The sequence below is a fragment of the Furipterus horrens genome, unplaced genomic scaffold (genome assembly GCF_987537825.1).
Source record: "Furipterus horrens unplaced genomic scaffold, mFurHor1.1.pri manual_scaffold_17, whole genome shotgun sequence".
Lineage (NCBI taxonomy): Eukaryota > Metazoa > Chordata > Mammalia > Chiroptera > Furipteridae > Furipterus > Furipterus horrens.
The window spans coordinates 98,551,797-98,575,748 of record NW_028327187.1 but is presented as its reverse complement, the minus strand read 5'-3'; the positions used below and the strand labels follow the sequence as shown (position 1 = coordinate 98,575,748).

The window sequence follows — 23,952 nt, the reverse complement described above, 5'->3', positions numbered from 1 at the left end:
CTCTGGTTTATACTTATAATTTGGTTACATAGTAGGAAGATGTACCATTCTTCTGAAGAGGTACCATATTTTTCACTCAACAAGACACCCTTTTTCCCCAAAAAAGTGGGGGGAAATGTCTGTGCATCTTATGGAGCAAATATTGCATCACAGATCTTGATGTGTATTACCTGACTTGGGGTTCCCAGAAAACTAGAAGAGTACTTGAACCTTAAAGTCTCTCTTCATTTGTTAATGACAGTGATGATGGCTCTTAATACTGCTGTTGAGTGCTGTTCATTTTACATGGTTGAAATATTATTCTGTTATATTTCATTAAATATTTTAGTACACCATTTGGTTCAGAATATTTTTTTTCTTGTTTTCCTCCTCTAAACCTAGATGTGTCTTATGGTCAGGTGTGTCTTATAGTGCAAAAAATACAACAATTCCTTTGCAGCTTGATGAAGAGTGTATCTTGAGCCAACTCAACTGCAAACAGGCAGGCCTCTTGTACTAAAATTTGTCAATTTTAACATAGTTCCAAATTTACACCTTATGTCAGAACATTTTCCCACTCTCTTTTTGTGACTTGTTCATAGCTAGCTCTTTCCTTATGCTGCCTTTCACAGTATTGCTCTTTCCTAGTTCCCAAGGTCATTTTGTCCCAGCTGAGGTGTAATGGAGAAGTGACAAGAAGGACTAGGGGACGCAAATGACTGCTGTAGAAAAAACACTCCCATTTCCCTCTCACTGGTTGCACGACTTTTACGGAGTGTATACATGTTTTCATGTCTTCTATGGGGCTTTGAACTTATTAAGAGAAAGGGAGCTCTTTGGCAACTCTATCTCTAGTAGCAAGCAGTGTCTTCCTCACACATAGTAGCCTCACAGTAAATGTCTGTTGAACAGGTTCTGGTATTTATGATACACTTGAAGGATAAGAGAATGAAGCTAGAAAATATGGGAATTTCAAAAACTGTGTACAATGAAGAGGAGAGGGCAGCTCCATGAAAGGGATATGAGATGGGGTAAAGATGAAAGGAACCCCAAGTTTGGAGATAGTTTGTCTAAGGGAATAATGTAATGAAAACCTAACATTCATTTATTAAATTGTTCATTATAATGAGTGTTATATGTTCTATACATGAAGAGATTATTCTACAAATTGAGGATATATTGGTGACCAAGAAAGACAAGATCCCTGCAAGGCTGACATTTTAATGGGACATATAGATAATACACATAAGATAACACACGTAAGATAACACAGATGCAAACATATATTACAGTTTCAGCATTTTACAGTGTTATGAAGAGTGTAAAGCTGAATCATTTGCAGAGAAAAAAATTAAGATTGTGCGTGTGAGGGCAGTGGCATGTCTTTTTAAGATAGGAGGGATTATAAAAGCTGTCTATGAAGGTAACATTGGAGCATGGACATGTATAAACAAACAGAAGAGTACAAACATCGTGAGAGGGAGGGGGCTGAGGATAGGGTAGACCCTCAGGCAAAAAGCAAAGCAAGTTTAATGGTAGGAACAAGTATTTGAAAAAAACAGTAAAAGGTATTTGAGAAGAAACAAGGCCAGCGTGCCTAAAACTTGCTCTTTACAAAATATTGTACTTCATGAAAATTAACCATATGAACTTGGATCTTATGTTTCATTGAATAATAATTTCTGTTTCACGTTGCTTCTATGTTGATGCAAGCAGTTTTGAATTTGGAACTTGCAATTATCCCACTTCACTTTTTTTGTAGATTCTTACTCTCTTGATAATTTCTTACTCTAAGAATAGGGATCCCTTAGGAATGACATGTTTTTCATGCCTTTAAAGCAATTCTTTACTGGTGTAGTTGTTACAGTCAGTTATTGTTTTGGTTCTTGCTCCTTTTCAATAATGTATGACAATCTGTCATCTCCTTAAACATGCCACTCTGGACAACAGAACTTAAAGAACAAACCATTAAAATTACGCAATTATTTTAATATATTTGTTCTATGAAAGACACATTTGATGGGCAGCAATTTAAAGCCCCTCTCTGAATTTCCACACTGTGCTAAACTCCCAATAAATCTGTTATTTACTACTTCTGAAAAGATTCATAAGATCCAAGAACTTGGAGAGGAGTTTCTAAGCAGCAATAAAAGGCAAACAATATTTATGATAGAATGAAGTGCCCAATTGTTTAACCGTATTAAGAGACTGGATTCTCATGCCACTGCCAGCTAATAACATTGAAAAACTTACTTTAAGATGTATTCCCGTATTCATACATTGCTATAACCCTAGAGTGAGTGACTAGAGACAGATTCTCTTAGCAGTAAATGTTCATGCTGATTCCCTTATGTGAGTGTACATCCTCTGGTTATGGAAACCAGGATAGCTTGGTGACCACCAAATGAAATCTTATGAAATTGTATTACCGCTGGGGAAAGATAAACGGCCAGCAATAGTACAAATTATTCTTAATATTGTGGTCCCAGTGAAGGACAACAGATGGCAGAAATTTTTACTCAAGTGATTTTTCCATCAAAGTTTCTATTAGCATTTGAGTACCAGCAGTGAGGGTGTTAAGGAGCCATCCACTCACCAGCCAGCTGGTGAAAGCAGCACTCTAAAAACTGACTGTATAGAAAACATATTTGTATTCAACTCAGTCTTTTACACCATATGCCTTTTCCTTGATAGCCTTAGATTTAATCCATGTTCAGTCCAAGTCAGTCATCTCCTACAGAGTCCTTTGAAGGAGGAGATTATCAATGAGGCATTCACCATATATCCAAATCAAAACACACAAACTCACTCTCTGTAGCAGATAGTGTCTGGCAGCAACCTATGCACATCCATTCAGCACACTGCATTTCTGGGCAAGCCGGTGGTTTTTCAATCAAGGCACCTGCTACTTGAGGGCTTTTTGGGCTGCAAGCTTAGAAAGCAGGTGGAGAAGAATAAGAAACCCTGGGTATTCCCATTAAGAGGAAGAGAGCTTTTGCAGGACTGGCTTGTCTCAAACTTTTGGGCAGGGGTTCCGAAGCCCCAATCAAGGTGCTCTGTGAATCTAAACTTGTAAGAATTGAGTCCTTTACAAAGTGCTTTGGAATTTTCTTGGTTATGAATCTCCAAGGAAAGGCAGAGTGAATGGCAGCTAAAATGGTCTCTGATGACCTTGGACTCTCCCTTCCTTGCATTCTCCCCAAATCCACACACCAGTGCCCTTTCTCTGCATTTATTTCCTCCTCTAAGAGAGCACAGTAATGTTCTCATGCTATAACTCCATGGTTTATAAGTAATTTTCCATTATCCAAGCAAATTTCCTGTTTTAGAAAAGCAAAAGTATATTTTGCTTAACCAGAACATGAATTTAAACGACATGTTTTTGGAGATATGATGGCATAATTAATCCATGTTAAGTATTTTCAATCACAATGAATTAAGATTTATTTTATGGTACAAAGTTAACAGTTTTAAATTAAACTTATTTACAGTAATATATAAAAACATAATGCACACCCACCAGTCTATATTATGCAGAAGGAAAACACAGTAACATGGAAAGATAAAACAGAAAACTAATTAACCTAATATTAAAGAAATATTTTGCCTAAAAACAGCAGTTAACTCCTCTCAAGATAACACTGCCATTTCATTCCCGGTTTCTTAACATTCGTTGATTAAAAGCCTAAAAAGTTTCATTTAAACAATCCCACTTTGTTTACTTCTGAAGGTTAATATCAAATGGAATTTCTTAAGACTGTAAGGTCTCATTCTTGCTCATGGCAATGTTCTTGAGAAAAGTTATTTTCAACGGGGGGTTCACTAAGCAGCATTAACCTATAATATAAACAGCTTGCATTCCATTAATAGCAAGAATATTTCACTCTCTTAAATACTCAAATTAATAGTGATTTTAATAATTTCTACTATTAAATTCAAAAATTTTGAACCCCTGCCCTGACTGGAGTGGCTCAGTTGTTGAGCGTCATCCCACAAAGTGAAACACTGCAGGTTTGATTCCTGGTCAGGGCACATGCCTGGGTCACGGCCCAAGTCCCCAGTTGAGAGGCAACTGATCAATGTTTCTTTTCTTTTTTTTTAAATTTACTTGTTTGTTTGTTTATTTTTAGAGAGAGGGGAAAGGAGAAAGAGAGAGAGAGAAACATCACTGTCAATGTTTCTCTTGCACACTGATGTTTCTCCCCATTTCTCCCTCCCTTCCCCACTCTCTAAAAATAAATAAATAAAATCTTTTTAATAAGAAACCTAGAAAAATTGTTTTTAAAAAAGAATTTTGAACCCCATTAAAAGCAGCCCACATTTTAAAATTTATCTCTTTCTTGTCTCAAAGAACATGTAGAGCTAAACATTAGGGCCCTGTTATATTATCCACTTTTCTGTTTTTTCTCAAGGTACTTGGCTGGAGCACCAATTCACTCTGTCAGTATATGAGTTAATATTATTTTCATAACTTTCCTTCATGGTGCTCAGCTTTCCCTTCAAAAACTCCCATTAACATTTATTCTTGTTAGTTCTAAAATGAGTAGGCAGAAGTGTCAGCTATCTGAGGAGGATGTGTTTGGCTGAATTGGAATTTTCCTCAATTCCTATTCCAAGAGCTATACTTTGATACAATGCCATAATTCAAAAAATAAGGTTTAGTGAAACTTCTAGGCTGTTCAATCTGTATTTCAGATGTTTGGGAACAGTAGTGCAGAGAATGATTTTTTTCTTTGTTTTCATAGATATAGGCTCATCACTTATGAAGTGTGATTAGGTATAATATCGTACATTTAATGAGTATTTTGTGGAAAATGCAGTTCTAAGTGCTTTATGCATATCTTATTTTTGCTTTTTCTGAAGAAAACAGAATGCAGAGACATGGAGGGACTTCAGTTTCCCAGGATTCTAGCTGTTGAGCTAAATCAGCTAGGATTTCAACCCATACTTTCCGAATGCAGCTTGTAACCTGTTAGTCAATATTTTAAACTTCTATTAGAGCTTAATGTGGCATTATAACTGTATTTCATATCTTCAAGAAGGTAGAGTAAAGATTGACACATTGAATAGAGATGTGGAAGGTGTAAAAAACCCAAATCACACTTCGCCAATGTGTTGACTTATACAAAACAACATCTGAGGTTAAAAATACACACTGGATGTGATTAACAACAGATTAGATATTGGAAGAAAATTAGATTTATCAATTTCACAATAGAAATTATGTGAAATAAATTATAAAAAAGAACAGAATACCAGTGAGCAGTGGAACAGCAAAAGCAGTCTAATATCTATAATCATAGTCCCTGAAAGGGACAGAGGAAAGAAACATTTTAAAAAATATCTTACATTTTCTAAATTTGATGAAAACTATAAACCCACAGACCCAAGAAGCTTAACAGACCTGAAGAACAAGACATGTGATGAAAACTATACCAAGGAATATCATAAACCAATTGCTCCATTCCCAAACATACTCCCTAAGAAACATTCTATATGCTAATGTCCATTGCAGAGTGGGCTTCCCAAACACACCAACCTGAAATATGTACCAAAATACATATCAGACCAAGTACTTTGTGTCATATATCTTTGGAAATGGCAAGATATTTATAATCTCCCCAAGAAAACCTTATATGACATATATCTCTGTTAAGCCAGATCCCTAGTGATGCTGCATCAGCTCAAAATTTACTTTAGTGCTAGTACAAATGTATTTTCCATATGATGGCAGATTCGAAATCCTGAATTTCTTCTACCTCTGATGCCAAAGTGATGTGTATATAAGTTTGATTGACATACACATACTTACACTAGATTTTTAAATTATTAAGTTTCTATATTTACATTGTTTACATATGTAAACATATATTGTACATAGGTGTTTAAATGTTTACTTGCTTGATATCAAAATGCATATTTACTATGCAAAAATATTTGAGAATGGAGATTTGTTGAGTTGAATATGATACTGGATTTTATGAATCCAGCATTTCAAGGTGTCCGAACTATTTAGTAAATTACTTTCTTTGCTTTCATCTATTTTGATCAGCATTCTCTGGCATTAAAAATTGGCCATGATTCAAATCTACTTGAGTGAGCACAGCTACATGAAATTCGAGTGTAAAAAGTTACAAAGCTACTTAAGGCTTAGTGAAATAAACACAATATTTTTATACTCAAACTGTGTAGTTTATAACTTAAATTACAGCCTCTACAATCCAATATATCTTTATCTGCATTCTCAAAAGATACAGCAAGTTGAAATTAAACTATACACTGGTTATAATCCATATGCTGCCTTTCCATTAACATAAACCATAAAAAGTCAATAAGTACCTCCAATTAACTCTATTATTTTGGCCTCTGGACTATTTCAGAAGGCATTTTGTCAATAGAATATATGGAAATATTGCTACATCACCGCAAATTGTCCTTAGGGAAACAGAACTGTAGTTTTATCATGATGGATATTTCTAGAAACAACATTATTGCTAAGCATACCATAAGTTCTTCTTCTGGACAGAATCCAACTTAAAATACACAAACTGCCCTAAAACCACAGGACACTCTGCTACAAGATGCTTCTCTGTGCCACAGATTCAATTACACTTTCAGTAGATAAACCAGTTATATCTAAGCTAACTCACATTCTGTCTATAAAAATCCACAACACAGTCTCCCAACATCATCACTATGATCAGGTTCTAGTATGCGTAGCGATGACAACGAAAGTCAGGAATTATCAATTTTCACCATCCTTCGTAACCCGAACTTGAAGAAGTTAAGCAGTTGTGATACTGAGCTGAAGAGAAACAGTTTGAAAAAAAGAGATCTCAAAATCTTACCTTAAGATACCACTTGTATTTGGCATGTTCCCAATTCTCAGGTGTTTGTGTCTTTTTGAGAAACTGTTCAGCTTCTGTTAGCCATTGATTAAGTACCTTCATATCATAATGAAACCGTCGCCATTTTTCAACAGATCTGTCAAATCGCCTAGACGTTAAAAGTATGGATCAAGAAAAAAGGAATAAATTATATAAAAAAATTATTTTGGACATAGCATATATGTTTAATTACAGTGACAAAAATAATAATATAAAATAGAAAGGACAAAGTTAATAGGCTGTGATTTTTCCCTTTAAAGTTGAATACATTTCTTGGCTGAAACAAAGGTAAAGACAACTATTATGGAATATTAACATTTTCTTCTCTGTGAGCATATTTATTTTTATTATTCTAGGTATTTAAAGATACATTAACATCGAATTAATTATTTTAAAGCTATTCAATTTCAAATGGGTCATCACTGAATGATCTCATAAAGTCTATCGAATTAAATATTACTCTTGATCCAAACGATTCTATTCATTAAGATCCTCAAGCATCCCAGATGATGGATGTAACATATTCTAGGCTCAGATATAAGCAACCAGCCAACTAACTGACATACTAGTGTAAAACAGGGGATGAGTGCTGTCTCTCCTTATCCTTATTGTTTTATTGTATCCACTAACATTTTCGATTGAAATGCGGAAGGAAATTTATTATATCAATCAGGCTTTACATTTACCTTAAGACAGTTGCACATCAGAATCATCTGGGGTGTTAAAAAAACAACAACAATGAAACACCAATTCCAGGCCCCAATCTAGACCCATTAATTCAGTATCTTTGGAGGTGGGGTACTGATATTGGTATTTTTAAAAGCACCCAGATTATGCTAACATGCAATCAAGGTGAAAGAAACTCCATGAAGTAAATTTTAAAGTTTTCTGAAGTTTATGATCTACTGGATCTCTGGGAGCCTGTTCCAAACAAATATTTGCTAGCAAAAAACCAAAAGCCATTCTGAACGTCCCTGCTTCTGAGGCTGCCACAGAATGCAGTAGTCTGTCAAAGTTCTCTGTTACGCTTTAGATGCAATGGATTATACTTTTAAATATCTTCTGAGTTCTCTGCATTCTTTTAGGAACTTCAAGTAATTTTAGAAATTAAATAATGTCACATCTGCCTACTGTTTTCCTGGGAAGGGAATGGAATTCACATTTATTAAATAGTTACTATGAGTCAGGAATTGGGCTCTGTGCTTTTACGTACCCGATTTCATTGACTCCTATAACACCTCCTGCAACATAACAATTACTATTCCTATTTTCCCATGGAGAAAAATAAGAGGGTGAGTTACTTGCTAAAAGGTGATTAGGCATAAAAGTCAGAGACAGGATTTTAACTTAGATCGCTCTGGCTTCAATGGTGCCTTTCACCGCCATACATGGTCATTGATGGGACTTGTTTTTTCTTTTTTTTTTTTAGATGATTTCTTACCCTACCAGTTTAACAATTTTGTGATAGAGTTGTAAGGATATTTTCTTATTATTCTTTTTTATTATTTTCCAAATATTTAATTATGCATCTGTATGTACATTGCATTCTGTCAGAAACATTGCATTTAATTGCTAACTGTATTTCTTACTTTTAAAATATTGAAAATAGACTTCTAGCCAAGATGGAGGTGTAGGTAGACATGCTTTCACCTCCTCGCACAACAATGAGAAGGAACACAACTAACCTCAAAACAAACAAACAAACAAAAAAAAAAAAAACAACAACACCCAGAACTGGCAGAAAATAGAACTATATGGAAGTTTGATAACCAAGGATTTAAAAAAGAAGTATTCATCCAGATGGGTTGGAGGGGTGGAGATGGGGAGCTGGGGCAAATAGGATGCAGTGTGGTGGCAGCAAGGCAGTAGTGACAGATGGGAGAGTGGGTGGTCCCACATTCACATGTGTCAGATAAAAGCCAGGAGAGACACCTGGGGAGCAATCCCAGCCCCAGGCCACACCTTGCAGCTCAGCGTTCCAGCATCAGGAAAATAAAGCCTCATAACTTCTGGATGTGAAAACCAGTAAGGGTTGGGGCAGTGAAAGAAACTGCCCATTCTCTCAGGAGAGTCCATTTAGAGGGCCCCCACAGTCCTAGAACATATGAAAACCCACCCACTCTGGGAATCATAACCAGGGCAACAGCTAGAGGGGTGCCAGTTGCGTGCAGGAAGTGGGTGATGTGACTGGAAAAGGAGTGAGCACCGAGCAACCGACATTGTTCTTTCTCTGACCCCTCCCCCACATATAGTACCACAAAGTGGTGAAGCGGGTTGCCCCACCCTGGAAAATACCTAAGGCTCCACCCCTTACAATGTAACTGGTGTGTCAAGGCAGGGACTCAAAGCAACTCTACCTAAGACACAGAAACAAACATGGCGGCTGCCACATTGAGGGGACAAAGAAATATGGCCCAAATGAAATAACAGATCAGAAATCCAGAAAAAGAACTAAACAAAATGGAGAGAGCCAACCTGTCATATGTGGAGTTCAAAACACTGGTGATAAGGATGCTCAGAGAACACACTGAGTATGGCGAATGCATGCATAAGGTAAGAAATGAAAGCTACACTAAGTGAAATAAATAAAAATCCATAGGGAACCAATAGTGAAGGGAAGGAAGCCCAGGTTCAAATCAATGAATTGGAACATAAGAAGAAATAAACAGTCAACCAGTACAGAATGAAGAAACAAGATTTTTTTTTTTTTAATGAGGACAGAATAAGAAGACTCTGGTACATCACCAAAGTGCCAACATCTCAATCCCAGGGTTGCCAGAAGGAGAAGAGGAAGAGCAGGAAATTCAAAACATATTTGAAAAAATATGAAAGAAAACTTCTCTAATCTGGTGAAGGACATAGACATACATGTCCAGGAAGCACAGAGAGTCCCAAACAAGTTGGACCCGAGGAGAACCACACCAATACATATTATAATTAAAATGTCAAAGGCTAAAGTTAAAGAGAGAATCTTAAAAGCAGCAAGAGAAAAGTTACCTACAAAAGAGTTCCCAGAAGATTGTCAGCTGATTTCTCAAAAGAAACTTTGCAGGCAAGAATGACCCGGGAAAAAGTATTCAAAGTGATAAAGAGCAAGGACCTACAATGAAGACTACTCTATCCAGCAAAGCTACCACTTAGAATGGAAGGCCAGATAAAGTGTTTCCCAGACAAGGTTAAGTTCATCATCACCAAGCCATTATTACATGAAATGTTAAAGGGACTTATTTAAGAAAAGGAAAATCAAAACTATGAACATTAAAATAACAAATTCACAACTATTAACAACCAAATCTAAAAAACAAAAACAAACTAAGCAAATAACTAGAACAGGAACAGAATCACTGATATGAAGATCATTTGGAGGGTTATTAGTGGGGAGGTGGAAGGGGGCGAAAGGGAGAAATGGTACAGGGATTAAGAAGCATAATTGGTAGGAACAAAATAGACAGGGGGATGTTAAGAATAGTATAGGAAATGGAGAAGCCAAAGAACTTATATGCATGACCCATGGACATAAACTAAGGGGAGTGATTGCTGAAGGGAAGAAGGGTACCAGGTGGATGGGGCAAAGGGAAAATATTGGGACAACTATAATAGCATAATCAATAAAATATACTTTAATGTTTTTTAAAACAAGAGAACAAACAAAAATATTTAAAACAGACAGTATTTTGACAGCATAAAAAAGGCAGCCAATGGTAACCAAAGGAAGTAGTCTCTAACTACAGATAGCTGAAAAATAAGAATTCTGCCTTTACTAATTAATGGCATCCTAGAGCAGATCGAATTTCATATAACCATCAGCCAAAAAATGATCTTAGAAATATATTACACGTTTAATAACAATTTTGTTATTATATATATTTCAGTGGCATCTAATACACAATGTAGGACTTACAAATACATCTTAAGAATTTATTCCTTTTAAAAGAATTGTGCATTGTGTATGTCACACACTCACAGGTACTTGTATCATTGGACCCAAAGCATTGCTAAATGAGAATCTAAAACACAATGATGCATCATTGCCACTGTTCCATTTTAATGCGACTATCATTAATTTTCATTATAGATTTTTCGATGTTGTCAAGTTTCCTACAATGTGCATTTCATACTTTGATATTTTGAAAAATACGGTCACTTAAAAATAATTCTAAAAGGCAGCCTCACATACTAACAACTACCCCCTCTCTGTTCCACTACAATAGTTTGGGGAATAGGAAGAAGCTAACCAGAGGACAGAGAAATTGTCACTAGGTCACAATTTATAATTGTGGTCACAGTCCCCTTCTTACTTTGCTTGTTTTTCTTACCCAATCACCAGAATTGTTCTTACTGTCAAACTCTTTCAGCAACTGGACAGCAATTGTTTCTCCAACATATGGGCTATAAATACCCACTCTCTTCCTTGCAGGCCGCTGTAGAGACACATCCCCCTCCACCACTCACCACACTGCCAATTACCATCTTCCCCCAGATTCCACAAAGCCTCCCCCCCACCCCAGCCCCTTTCCCTCTTCCCAGGTTACCTTTCCTCTCAATTTGCCAAGAAAAGGAAATCTATATGGGTCCATACGCTTGATCGTGGTGCCCAGAGCTCTGTGAGACAGAGCTGGAGGGAGTAAGAGAAGGGAAGCAGGCTGAGGGCCAGGGGTTTGCTATATATGTAGTTGTTCCATGCCCACAAAAATGAGACGGGATGGCCTTGCCAGCCACAGAGGCCCGCCGGCATTCCCCATACCCTGCTGCTGTCTCAGGACTCTGGGATTTTGCACATTGCTCCCATATTCCTGAAAGGCCCGCTTTTCCTTTGTTATCTTTGCCCTATTCCTACAATCCAAACCCGTGCATACTTAATGACTAGACCTGAACCCCGGTCACTTTGTCAATATCTAAATAGAGAGTATTCAATATAGCCTACGGCTGTAAGTGTTCAAAAACTGAAAAGCTGCTTTAATTTTATTATTGAATTGATGTTAAATTGAGTACCTCTAGTCAAACAAAATATTACAGAATAAAAACATGCGCTTTTGCACATAATGGCATTTAATGCGAGTAATAATATTTTAAACTCCATTTCAAGCATCACATAAAATTTTTAAATACACTTTTCAGCATTTAATATGCACTAACAGCAAAGTCTAAGTCTATTCATAAATTTTCTATGTAAAATTTCATTTTTTTAAAATCATGATGACTTATAAACCTAAACTCTTTCCCAGCACCGAGAATTCAAAATGCATAAAAATTTTGCTAGTTTTACAATGTTACATTTGTAAATTTAATCTCTAATCAGTAACTAAGATCTTTAAAATCCTCACAGCATTAATCGGACTGTACAAGTGATTGAGGAAAAAGGCCACACCAATTAAAAACGCATAGAGACATTAAAAATAAGATTCAGGGAAATGAATGTAAGTGTTGCCCTCTCTACTGTTTCTCAGGCAAAAGAATTGTTGCCTTTTTTCTTGGCAATAAGAAGAAATGTAGACCCAACTAAATAAAGGACCAAAAAATATCAGTATAAACATATGGATAATAAATCAAGCGATTTTAAGATTTTGCAAATATTAAAATTCTCATTCACTATGCAAGCAGTATTTAAAATTACACTGCTGCTCCATTTATGTGCAGCATGACTTATTTCCTGCTGTCCTAAATCAAGTTAGTCAGATTATTCTTGGGCATAAATTACATTTAGGGAGTAATTTAGGTACTTTGGGACATACTTTAACACTTTCAGGCAATTAAGGTGGTGCTCAATTCCATAAAATAGATTTAAATAAATAACACCCTAGTAGCCTTCAGATACAATCCATTGTGGCTTTGTACGTAGGTCTGCTAACTCAGCACTGGGCTGCTGGTTAACCCCCTCTCCCACCCCCGTATTTAATTTTGGTGTGGTAAGCAGAAGGGATCTTCGCTAAAATCTCATGGTCCAAACTGTCGGTAAACGGAGGTTACATTAGTTATTTGCCTCAAACCATAGTCCTTTGCTCCCCTCCCAACCCACCCCCGGCCCCACTTTAGCAGGAATAAAATTAGTGCATAAAACCTAAGTATACTAGCAGTTGTGAAGTATTTTCCACAGAATCTGACGCGCTCTGAGGAGCTCTTCCATGGCTCTGACTCCTCACTTCTCTCTCCTGCCCCTTTTACTTCTCACTCCTAAAATACTGCCCCAGATTATCTTTTTCTCTCATGCCTAATACACATATACTGAGCCCAGACCCATGTATGTGCAGTCAGACTCCACTCCGGCGGTCTGATGGTCTCAGCGCCACCACTCCCTGGACACGGGCTTGGACCTGACTCCCTGACCTTGACTTTTCTGGCTAGTAGAGCACAGCGGTCAGATGCCGTGGTTGGAATCCTGGCTCCACCATTTACTGTGTGGCCTTGTGTAAGTAAGTGACCTCTCTGAGAAATGATTATGAAAATAGTACTTAACTCCTTAGGTTATTCATGAGGGTTACATGAATGAATATGTCTAAGTTTCTTAGAACAGTGGCTGGCAGTATTCAACAACTGTAAGTAGTAGCTTTTATTAGTAGTACTCTGCCACTATTTGGCTTAGGTTTTCAAAGGCAAATCATGTCACTAATATTGACTCCAAGACATGCCAGTGTCTCTCTGGTCTCCACGAGACATTTAACAAATGATTTTATCTCTAATTCCAGGATTTAAAGTAATTAGACAGTGTCATTGGCCTGCTTACAGAAGCCGAATCATTACTTTAGCATAGAAACCATGGTTGCCCATGCCTAACTATTACTATGTGGTATACATAATTTGTTTATTGTTAAAACACCTTTAACTGTTAAACTAATATACAGAAGAATGTATACATTGTGACCATAACTCAAGTCAGGAAATTAAAAATAATAATTCCAGCAGTCAGAGCTTTATTTAGTCAGGTCTATATTTCTTTTTATTGCCAGGAAAAAAGGCAACAATTCATCTAGAGTTTTGTAACTTAAATATGCATTCCTAACACTAGACTTTGGCTGTTGTAGATTTTTGAATTTTTAAAACATGGAACCACATAATATATATTCTTTTGTGTTAGGGTATATTTGCCCAATATTATAGTTTTAAGATTAGTTCATGTTGTTGAATATTGTTGCCATATAATATTCCATTGTATGATTTTTTTAGCTGATAATAAATATTTAGGTTACTTTAAAATACTTTACTTATTTATTTTTAGAGATGGGGAGGGAGGGAGAGAGAGAGATGTCAATGTGGGGTTGCCTCTTGCGTGCCCCCAACTGGAGACCTGGCCTGCAACCCAGTCATGTGCCCTGACTGGGAATAGAACCTGTGACCCTTTGGTTTGGAGGCCAGCACTCAATCCACTGAGCTACACCAGCCAGGGCTGAATATTTAGGTTATAATAGTTTAGAGCTATTATAATGCTGCTATGGACTTTCCTGTACATTCTTCCAGAATGTGTGTGCAATCATTTCTGTAGAGTGTATACCTAGAGTGAAACTAATGAGCCACAGGTTATTCACATCTTTAATATCACTAAATAATGCCAAATGGTTTGCACTCCTAGCAAGAGTAGCGTATGAAAGTTTACACTCCTATTTACAATTTACAGTACAAGTAGCAATATATGAGAATTTTAATTGCTCCATATTCTCAGCACTACTTGGTATGATCAGAACTTTACATTTTACCCATTCTGGTTGGTATATAGTGATAATTATTTTAGTTTTAATTCACAAACCCCTGACTACTAATAGGGCTGGCAAGCTCTATGTTTATTGGCCATGTAAATTTCTTCTTTTGTGAAAAAGACAAAACTCTTGGCATTATTGTGAAATGTAAAACACATTTGTGATTTACTACAAAATGATCATTCTCTGAACACCATCCAGATCAAGATATTAAACACTGTCAGTAGCCAACAAGCCCTCTTTGTGCCCATTCCCACTTTTCAAGAACTTCTCCCAATTTTCGATCACATTGTCTGTTCTTTTCTTAAAGATTCGCAGGAGTTCTTCATAATTATGAATGCATCCACTTCATCAGTTATATGTGTATTCCAAGTATCTTTTTCTTCCCGGTGGCTTTCAATTTCAATCTATCAATGTTGTATTTGATGTACAGAAGTTATTACTATACAATATAGTCCAGTTTATTATTTTTAAGTATTAGTGCTTTATACATATATTCAAGAAGTCTCCCTTTACCCAACATTTATTAATATACTCTCCTATATTTCGTTGTATGTTTTATTAATTTTCTTTTTTCCCATTTAAATAATTCTCCTGGAGTTTATTTATTTGTAGATCATGGAAAAGGAGGTGTATATATACCTTTTTCTAAGCAGGATATTCTATTTTAATTTTTAAGGTAAAGTATGCACACAGAACAAGATAACAGGCATACAGTGGACAAATAAAGAGTGTGTCAAGTCTCTGTCCCACTTCACACACCCCTCAACTCTGTTAGTACACTCTCATTGTAAATATAAAATTTTTAATTTGAAATATTTAGAGTAAGGCAAAGAAATAAACAAATACAGTGGTAAACAGTGATACCTTCCTCATTCAGTTTTATTGTTTTCAATATATCCTTGCTAGCACTTTTACAGCTCTGGACTGACATGTTATCTTGTAACAATCTGTTTATTTTATCCTCAATCATCCCTAGGTTGTGAGTCTGATTCTTCAACTTCAAACCAGTGGGAGTGGTACTTTGATTTTAAATTCCTCACAGTAGTTATAATAATTGAGTTTAGGAAGTCATTTTCATGACTTGATTCTCTCTCTTCACTGCTAAATTTCTACACATTTTGTTTCCCTTGTGTCTCATAATAACTTTTCATTTAGTGCCACATGAACAAACAGAAAAAAACAGACTCATTTGAACTGGATCGCCAACATTGGCACTCAATGTAACCTCCTTCCAATCACATGGGACTCTTGCCACACTTTAAGTATACAGGGGCATTTTTCCATCAAAATTTTTTTTAAAAAAGGTTCAAATAATATCTACCCAGGGATGGGCAAACTTTATCTTGAGAATAAATATTTTAGGCTCTGTTGGCCATACAGTCTTTGTTACAACTACCAACTCTGCCATTGCATTGCAAAATCAGCCATAAACTGAACATAAGCAAATGGGGTTGGTTAGGTCTCAATAAAACTTGATTTGAAAAAAACAGGTGTTGGGGCATGTTTGGCCTGTGGGCTACACTTTACCTACCCTTCATCTATAAACTGGTGACCCACGAAGCCCCAGATACTGGCCCTTACCTCAGCTCTATTCTCACCAGAACATTCTATGTGAAACTCAAACATGGCATTTTAAGAGTTTCTTATTTTCTCCTTTAAGTCTTTACTTGTCATTTTAGCTAGTGATTGTAAACTTGGAAATCTCTGATGTCATCATTTACTCATCCTTTTCTTTTCTCTATATTTGTTTGCCTCTGTCTCCCATCAATTCTCAAATAGAAACAACTCTTCAAATATAGCCTCTTCCTTGTAGCCTCACTGCCATGCCCTGTCTTGACATCCCCTAACTCCATTTTCTTTGTCCTATTCCAATTGCTCTCTCCCTGTCACCATTAGCTGACCACCCTCTAACCCATGTGTATGCTGTCATCCCTTCTTTTTGATTGTGACACAAATATTCACATAGCCCACATGTATAACCTACAGTTTAAAACATTGCATATCTTAAAACATCCATAACAATCCAAAGGACATCTTAAAATTCTTTAGATTTCTAAAGTATTTTTTTTTTAATTCTGCTGTTCTCTGATTAATGCATGCCTGGATGGCAGCTAAAATGGGTATGGAATTAATAGTAGTCCCTCTCCCCTACAAGTAGGCAATGTGTGGAGGAAGAGGCTAAATGATGAAAGACTCATCAATAAGCTTAAATCGTCTTAAATAAATGAGGACTTTTTGAACTATAACTACAAACAAACACACAAGCAAATATACAGGGGTGAGCAAAAGTAGGTTTACAATTGTAATACAAATAAATAATACACTAATTAATAAATGAATAAGAATAAACTGAGTTTTGCATACTCACAACTGTAAAACTACTTTTGTGCACCCCTGTATATACACGTTATATATATATATATATATACAAAAAGTTATAATACACAAAAAGAGGTGTATATGTATTTATATGTATATCTGTATGTATCTGTGTTTATATACACACATCAAGCATATTATTTTGGCTTAGGAAGAGACACCATAAACATCCCTGAGATAAATTTATAAGGAGTCACATAGATAGGGACACATATTTTCACCTACTCTTAACACCTGATTATTTAAGTAGCTAATTAGAAAAAGAAAAACAAAAGTGTCTCTGATACTTCTACTGTCGCTGGTATTCCACAAATCTCCCCTGTCCTTCTCTTTTCTAAACATCTTTGCCACAATGCAAAGTCTCAGCAGACCAATGACTGTGTAAGGGGTGTAATACTTGACAGTTCTGTCATGTTGGAAAAATAGTCATGGTATGCTATTCCTGCACTGCTTCAGAATAAAAATGTAGGTTTATGCTAATATTAACCTAAAAAAATATGCAATTTCAATGTCTTGATTTGGCACAATTAACACCTTGTAGAAATACCCAGAGGCAAAAATAGTTTGCTATTAGTGAGCTATAATATATTATAGCTTATGTTACCTTAAATAGTAGGACGTTTTAGACAAATTAACTATACAAACTGATTCAGCAGTCTAAGTTATAAAATTTGAATTTATCGAAAAGGTTAAGGTAGCATTCCTTCTGTGGACTTGATATATTCATGGATATCCTTTACAGAATTTGAGCATTTTATATATATTTAGTCCTGATTTGCATATCTTCTAGTATATAGTCCAAATGAAGAAAATACAGTGTTTGATATCATAGCTTCTAAAATTTATCTTTAATTTGTTGGCTCCAGGGGATATTTGAAATAAAGATATTTTTCTCTTAATTCAAACATAAAACATATATAATTGGTATAGAAACTTTTACCTAGAAGTAACAGCAAAAGCAGGGACAAAAGCAAAGAGCCATCAATATGTGCTAAGCATTCTACTGTGTACTTAAGAGTCAACACAATATTAATATTTTCAATAACACGTTACGGTAGGTACTATTATTATATTAATTTTGCAAATTAGAAAACTGAGAATTTGGGAGGCTTAGTAATATGTACATTTCTAAGCAGGAATGCAAGGTAACATTAGATTTGAATGAGACTACTTTATATTGTATATGGTTTTATTCTTAGCATCATTAGAATCAGTAAACAGCATATTAGTTCATGGGAGACAAGAAATCATACTTCAACATACTGTCCTCTTGGGCATAAAATATATTGTTACTGTTCAGTCCGACTCCTACATATGTGAGCATCCTAATGTTTATATTAAAAATGAAAAAAAATTAATAAATGACCTAGCATCCTTTTTAAGCCACATTTTCTCAAACTAACCTCTTCCTTATAGCCAGATCATGATGAAGCAAATGGAATTCATCTTGTTTTCCCAGAAACACCCTTGACAGTTCTTCATCTTCTTGATTTGTTTTGTTCATATTATTTTTTGTCTTAAAATGTTATTTCTTCTAGATTTTATGTCCAGATATAACTTCTTCCTTGAAAACCTTTCTGATGCTCCCAACTAGACGTAATCCATCCTCTTTGAACTTCCCTAATACTCCATTTGTCCTGCTTTCAATAATTTATTCCATTCTAATTTATATTGGTGTCATTACACCCAAACTGCAGCAAGTAGTCCTTAAAAGTAGAAAGTAGGTTGAATCACTATTTTTTCCTTCTATAACAGGTACTCCTAAATACTCATGAACTTAATTTTTGCTGATTCAAAATTAACAAGTTTAATACATACAATTGGTATGTATCCATTTTAAATTATTACACTTTTAATAGGAAAATGTCATTTAGGTTAGAAATCCCAAACTGTGGTCTTTAAAAATAAAGACATACTTTTTGGTTTAAAGCAGGTCATAAAACAAGGTGGTTGTGCAGCATTTGAAATGTAAAAACAGGCAGACATGAGTTTGAAATTCTGCTTTTTTGAGAAATAAGTGCTTTGTAAACTTAAGCAAGTAGTTTAATTTGCTGATTTCAGAAATCTCATTTGTGGAGTAGACATAATATCTGCTTCTCAATGTTGTTATAAAGGTTAGGAATAATATGGTGAAGCTTTTAAGCACATAATAAGTGCTCAAGCAATGCTGGCAATAACAATAATCATAATATCCAGATCTATCTATCTATCTTCACACACAAAAGTAAAATGGTATAATCAGGTAGATCTAGTATTCCTGTCTTTTAAAAGTCATGCATTTTTCCCTGGCTGGTGTGGGTCAGTGGATTGAGTGCTGGCCTGCAAACTGAATAGTCACCGGTTCGATTCTCAGTCAGGGTACATGCAGGCCAGGTCCCTGGTTGGGGGCGTGAAGTTGAAGTTGGGGGCATGTGAGAAGCAATCAATCACTATCACTCTCACACATCAATGTTCCTCTCCTTCTCTTTTTCCTTCCGATCCTCTCTCTCTAAAAATAAATAAATAAAATCTTAAGAAATGAAACTCCTACATTTCACTATGTGTAAAATGATTACAGCTGAGCAAAACAAAATGACTACAGCAAATAGAGTCACATCTTTCCTTGTTTCTTTCTGAATGAGGGAGAAACAGTATGCTTGATCTGGCTACAAGAAATTTAACTTCAATTTTTTTTTCTGCTAAAGGATAATGAGAAGGGAAAAAATCATTTTATTTAAAAATGGAGAGCAATAGATTTTGATCTTCAAGGCATGGAAGATGTTTTCATGTAGTTACCTTCTCAAAAGTATTATTAAAACACAAGTAAGATTAAGAAATAGAAAAGGATGGCATTTTGCTTCTCAGGTTGCCAAAATGTTCATTTCTTCCATAGGCTATTGTAACAATTCAAATTCACCACTTGAGATTAGCTTGTAAAAGTGTAATCTTTTACATGGGGACTCATTTCTTTTGACCATGATTAAAAGTAAAGATTAAGATCGCTGTGTATATTAGAATATATTTGCTATGAGAGTACAATAGCAGAAATATAAAATAAAATTGAAACAATTACCTTTTGCTTAGCTTTATTCTATGTGGGCAATTCTATTTTCTCTCCTACACAGTTTCACTGAGACCATTACCTTCCACAAGGCTGCTTTTCCTATTAAGGTAGTTATAATTAACAAAAGCCGATACACCTAACAGTTACCATCTATCATATTAATGAACATACACAAGCTATTATTTTTCTAATGTTTACTACATTTTATTTTATTTTTGAAACCAATATCTAATGTGGCTACTTTTTTTAATAGTGACTTTTCTAATTGTCAATTAATTCTAAAATAATTTTCAAAGAAAGAAAAATTATTTCCATTTTACTATTATAGGCTGGTCTTGGAATGTGCAGAAATAGTATTATAGAAAAATAATAAATTTAGAAGCACCAGATGAAATTAATGGAGAATGAATGATGAAATTACACCAGAGTAATGTTTCAATTAGAAATAACAAGGAGAAAATATCTAGTCCACCAGAGGTTGTAAGTAGTAAAGAAAAGAGAAACCATCTTCAGCGGGCATGACTTACTTTTCTTGGAGTTGCACCCATAAGTCAAAGGGAAATTTTCCAAAGGGCTTTCTTATAAAATTAGATAAGTGGTCACTGATTTCAAGGCAGATTTCTTGTTACATGTATCTGACAAATATGTGATAACTGATTTAACCGTCAGAGCCCCTTATTAGAATGGGATGCTCATTTTAGTTGAGTCCGCCGATCCCATGAACATTTGGATGTACCTGCGGGAACAGGCCAGTTCCAGCATGATACCATGTAGGTAAGACACCTTCATCTCAAATTCGCTGAACTGAAATCGGAACCAACTCTAGCAAGTATCACTCAAGGAAACTTTCATCATATCTGACTTACTACTTTGTGAATAAATATCATCCTAAAAAGCAGGCCCCTTTTGTTCTTTCATGTTCCATTTTATTAAAACACACACACATGAGGGAAACAGTCTTGGCATAAAACCCCTATATTCATTAAATGTTTTTCTTTCCTACACCTGAAGGCACATGTCTAAACCTGTAGGGATAGTTTAGTATTTAATTAGAGCAGATTCTTTTCTATCGTTTTAGGTGTTTCATCTGAAGTTCGATTAACATACCTATGCTGTGCTCCGAGGCAAGTAAATACAGCTTGTGTGGAAAGAGGAATGAGCAGAAGCAACATGTAGGAAAAATTTAAATACAGAAAAATAGGAAATGTGAACCTCTAAGAAACAAAATACCAATGGTCAAAGCCCACTAGAAATACCTCATAAATGTGTATCAAGTACAGAATTTGCATATTTTATGTAACTATTAATTCATTGCTTTCATAAACACTTACTGAGTGCTTAGTAGTGAAAATGTAGCATATGCTGAACTTGCCCAGTGCACCACCCCCCGCCTTTCCATTCCAAGTACACCAGCTCTACTCCCAAGCGCCAGCACTCAGATTTCTTTGCCTGAGGACTCGCTCTGGCCACAGAAGTCAGCTATGCACACCTATTACGGCAAGCCAAACTATTCAGGACTTAACACCTATGGGAGCAGCTTGCTACCAATGATAGATGAGAGCTGATGTGTAAATACCCCAGCTCAGCTGCCACTCTCAAGTGGGATAACTCTCAGGTATGTCTTTTACGTTTCTGCCTAGAGTTTCCTCACAGGGAGTAAGCTCCAGATACCCAAAGTGTTAACTGGCTCAACAATGCACCATGGATTGGCTTCCTTCTGTTCCCTGTCCCACCTGCCTAACATGGCCCCTGTACCTTCCAGATATCCTACTTTGACTGGAGCTCCTTCTTCAGGGTCTACTTTTGAGGGAATCGAAATGAAGACAAAGACGCCCGCAGAGAGGAGAGCAGATGAATTCTACCCTATAGGATTGTGGGAGTAGGAGACAGAAAGTTGTTAGGAAAGGTGTTGCCAAAGATCAGGGCCTGGATCGGGGAGCAGAGGGACTTCATATGGTGGAGAGAGGAAGGGCATTATAGGAAGCAGAGCCAGCATGTGCGAAGGCTTGACCTAGCAGTTCTCACAAACATCCATCACCTGGAGGGGGTGTAAACCCTTTGAGTGCCATGCATAAATCGAAATTTGGATCAACATGAGAAAAAATTATAGTGTCTATTTGTTATGTATATATGTTTTTTGCTTAATTACCCTGCACCCTCTTTCATCCAGCACCCTTCTTCCCGTCTCCCCCTGACAGCTTTCAGTCTGTCCCATGTATCCACATCTCTGTTTCTATTCTGGTAGTTAATTTTGGTCATTAGCTTCCACATATGAGTGAAATCATATGGTATTTGTCTTTCTCTGACTGGTTTATTTCACTTAGCATAACGTTCTCCATATCTATCCATGCTGTTGCAAAGGGTAAGATTTCCTTTTCTTTTTCTTTACAGCTGAGTAGTATTCCATTGTGTAAATGTACCATAGCTTTTTTATCCACTCATCTACTGATGGGCAGTTGGGCTGCTTCCAAGTCCTGGCTATTATAAAGAATGCTGCTACAAACATAGTGGTGCATATATTCTTTCAAATTGACCCAATGATCCCACTTCTGGGAATATATCCTAAGACTACCTAGACACCAATTCGAGAATTTTTGTTTCTAAGGAGTTCCCACATGATGCTGATGCTGCTGAGCCGGGGACCACCCTTTTTAGAACCACTAGCATGGAGGAAATGGCTAAATGATAAGCGGGAAAGAGAGACTATCAGGATTATGAAGGTTCATGAATATTCCATGTCCTAAACTTGTTTTTCTTTTTAGTTCACTATTGTTAAAATTGTTTACTGCAAAAAAAAGGTACTAAAAAAACTACTATATAGTTGTACACATACGTAATATATATAATAAATGACAAAATCCTTGGAGAGGGAACATATAGATATTTCTTATACACTTCCTGGAATGATTTCTTTGGCTCTATTTCCTACCCCAATTTTGCATATATATATATATATGCTATAATCCATATTTCCCAATAAACCTATGACTGTTGATATGGACCTGGGCCATAGCATCATTGGCTGGTCCAACAAGCGGCCCAAAGGGCAGCAGGACTGAAGACATCATGACCAAAAGAAAACAGAAAGCATTAGTTGTCTGTAACTGTTCTTGACTTTGAGAACACATTGCATTGCATTTTGTCCTTGAATGGGAGGTTTAGTCATATTGGGTAATGAAAAGAAATACAGCTGACGACTAGTTGTCTTTCTGTTTTAAACATGTATAAATGGTAAGTTTTAAATTATAGATTCAACCTTAATACTAGTAATTGTTCTGTTCAGATTTTCTATGTCTTCATGATTTGGCCCTAGTAAGTTGTATGTTCCTAGGAATTTAATCATTTCTTCTAGCTTGTCCAATTTGTTGGCATATAATTGTTCACAGTAGTCTCTTACAAACATTTTTTTGTGTGTGTGTTATCAGTTGTAAAGTCTCCTCTTTCATTTATAATTTTATTTCTTTGAGTCCTCTCTATATTCTTGTTAGACAGTACTAGTGCTCAGCTATACTTCTAATTCTCTTCCCCCTCTTGGACATAGCAGTGATTGTGATTCCCTGTTCCACGCACTTGTTTCCTGCTATAGTGAACCCTAAGGCTTCTTGCTGTGATAGTGGAATGACAGAACACTGGAGACTCAATCAGCTGAGGTCCTTGAGTGACCATAATGATCAGAATCCTTTCTTGAACTATGCTGTATATGTAGCAAGGATAACCAATGAATCTTTGCTGTTTCTAGCCAAAGATATTTTGGGGTTGTTTGTTACAGTAGCATAACATAACCAATCATGACTAATACACTGTATTCCTTTCTTGGTTTCCTTTCTCACTTGGTGAAGCACTTTCTCTTACAGATTTCTGGAAAAAAGTGGCTTAAAGGAGTTGAGTTTTGAGACTGTCTGAGAATGACTAGTTTCTCCTCACATTCACTCTAAATGTTTAGTTTATCAGAGTATATGATTTATCTACTGTT

The 23,952-nt window shown here is 36.0% G+C and overlaps 1 protein-coding gene across 1 annotated transcript in view; it reads right to left on the bottom strand.

Moving 5' to 3' along the window:
* The window catches only part of DMD (dystrophin), a 1,939,482-nt gene that overhangs the window by 1,026,979 nt on the left and 888,551 nt on the right, over positions 1 to 23,952 (bottom strand). The window contains exon 44 of the mRNA XM_090265340.1: positions 6,828 to 6,975. Within this exon, the coding sequence (XP_090121466.1) occupies positions 6,828 to 6,975 (148 nt within the window). The remainder of the gene's footprint in view (positions 1 to 6,827; positions 6,976 to 23,952) is intronic.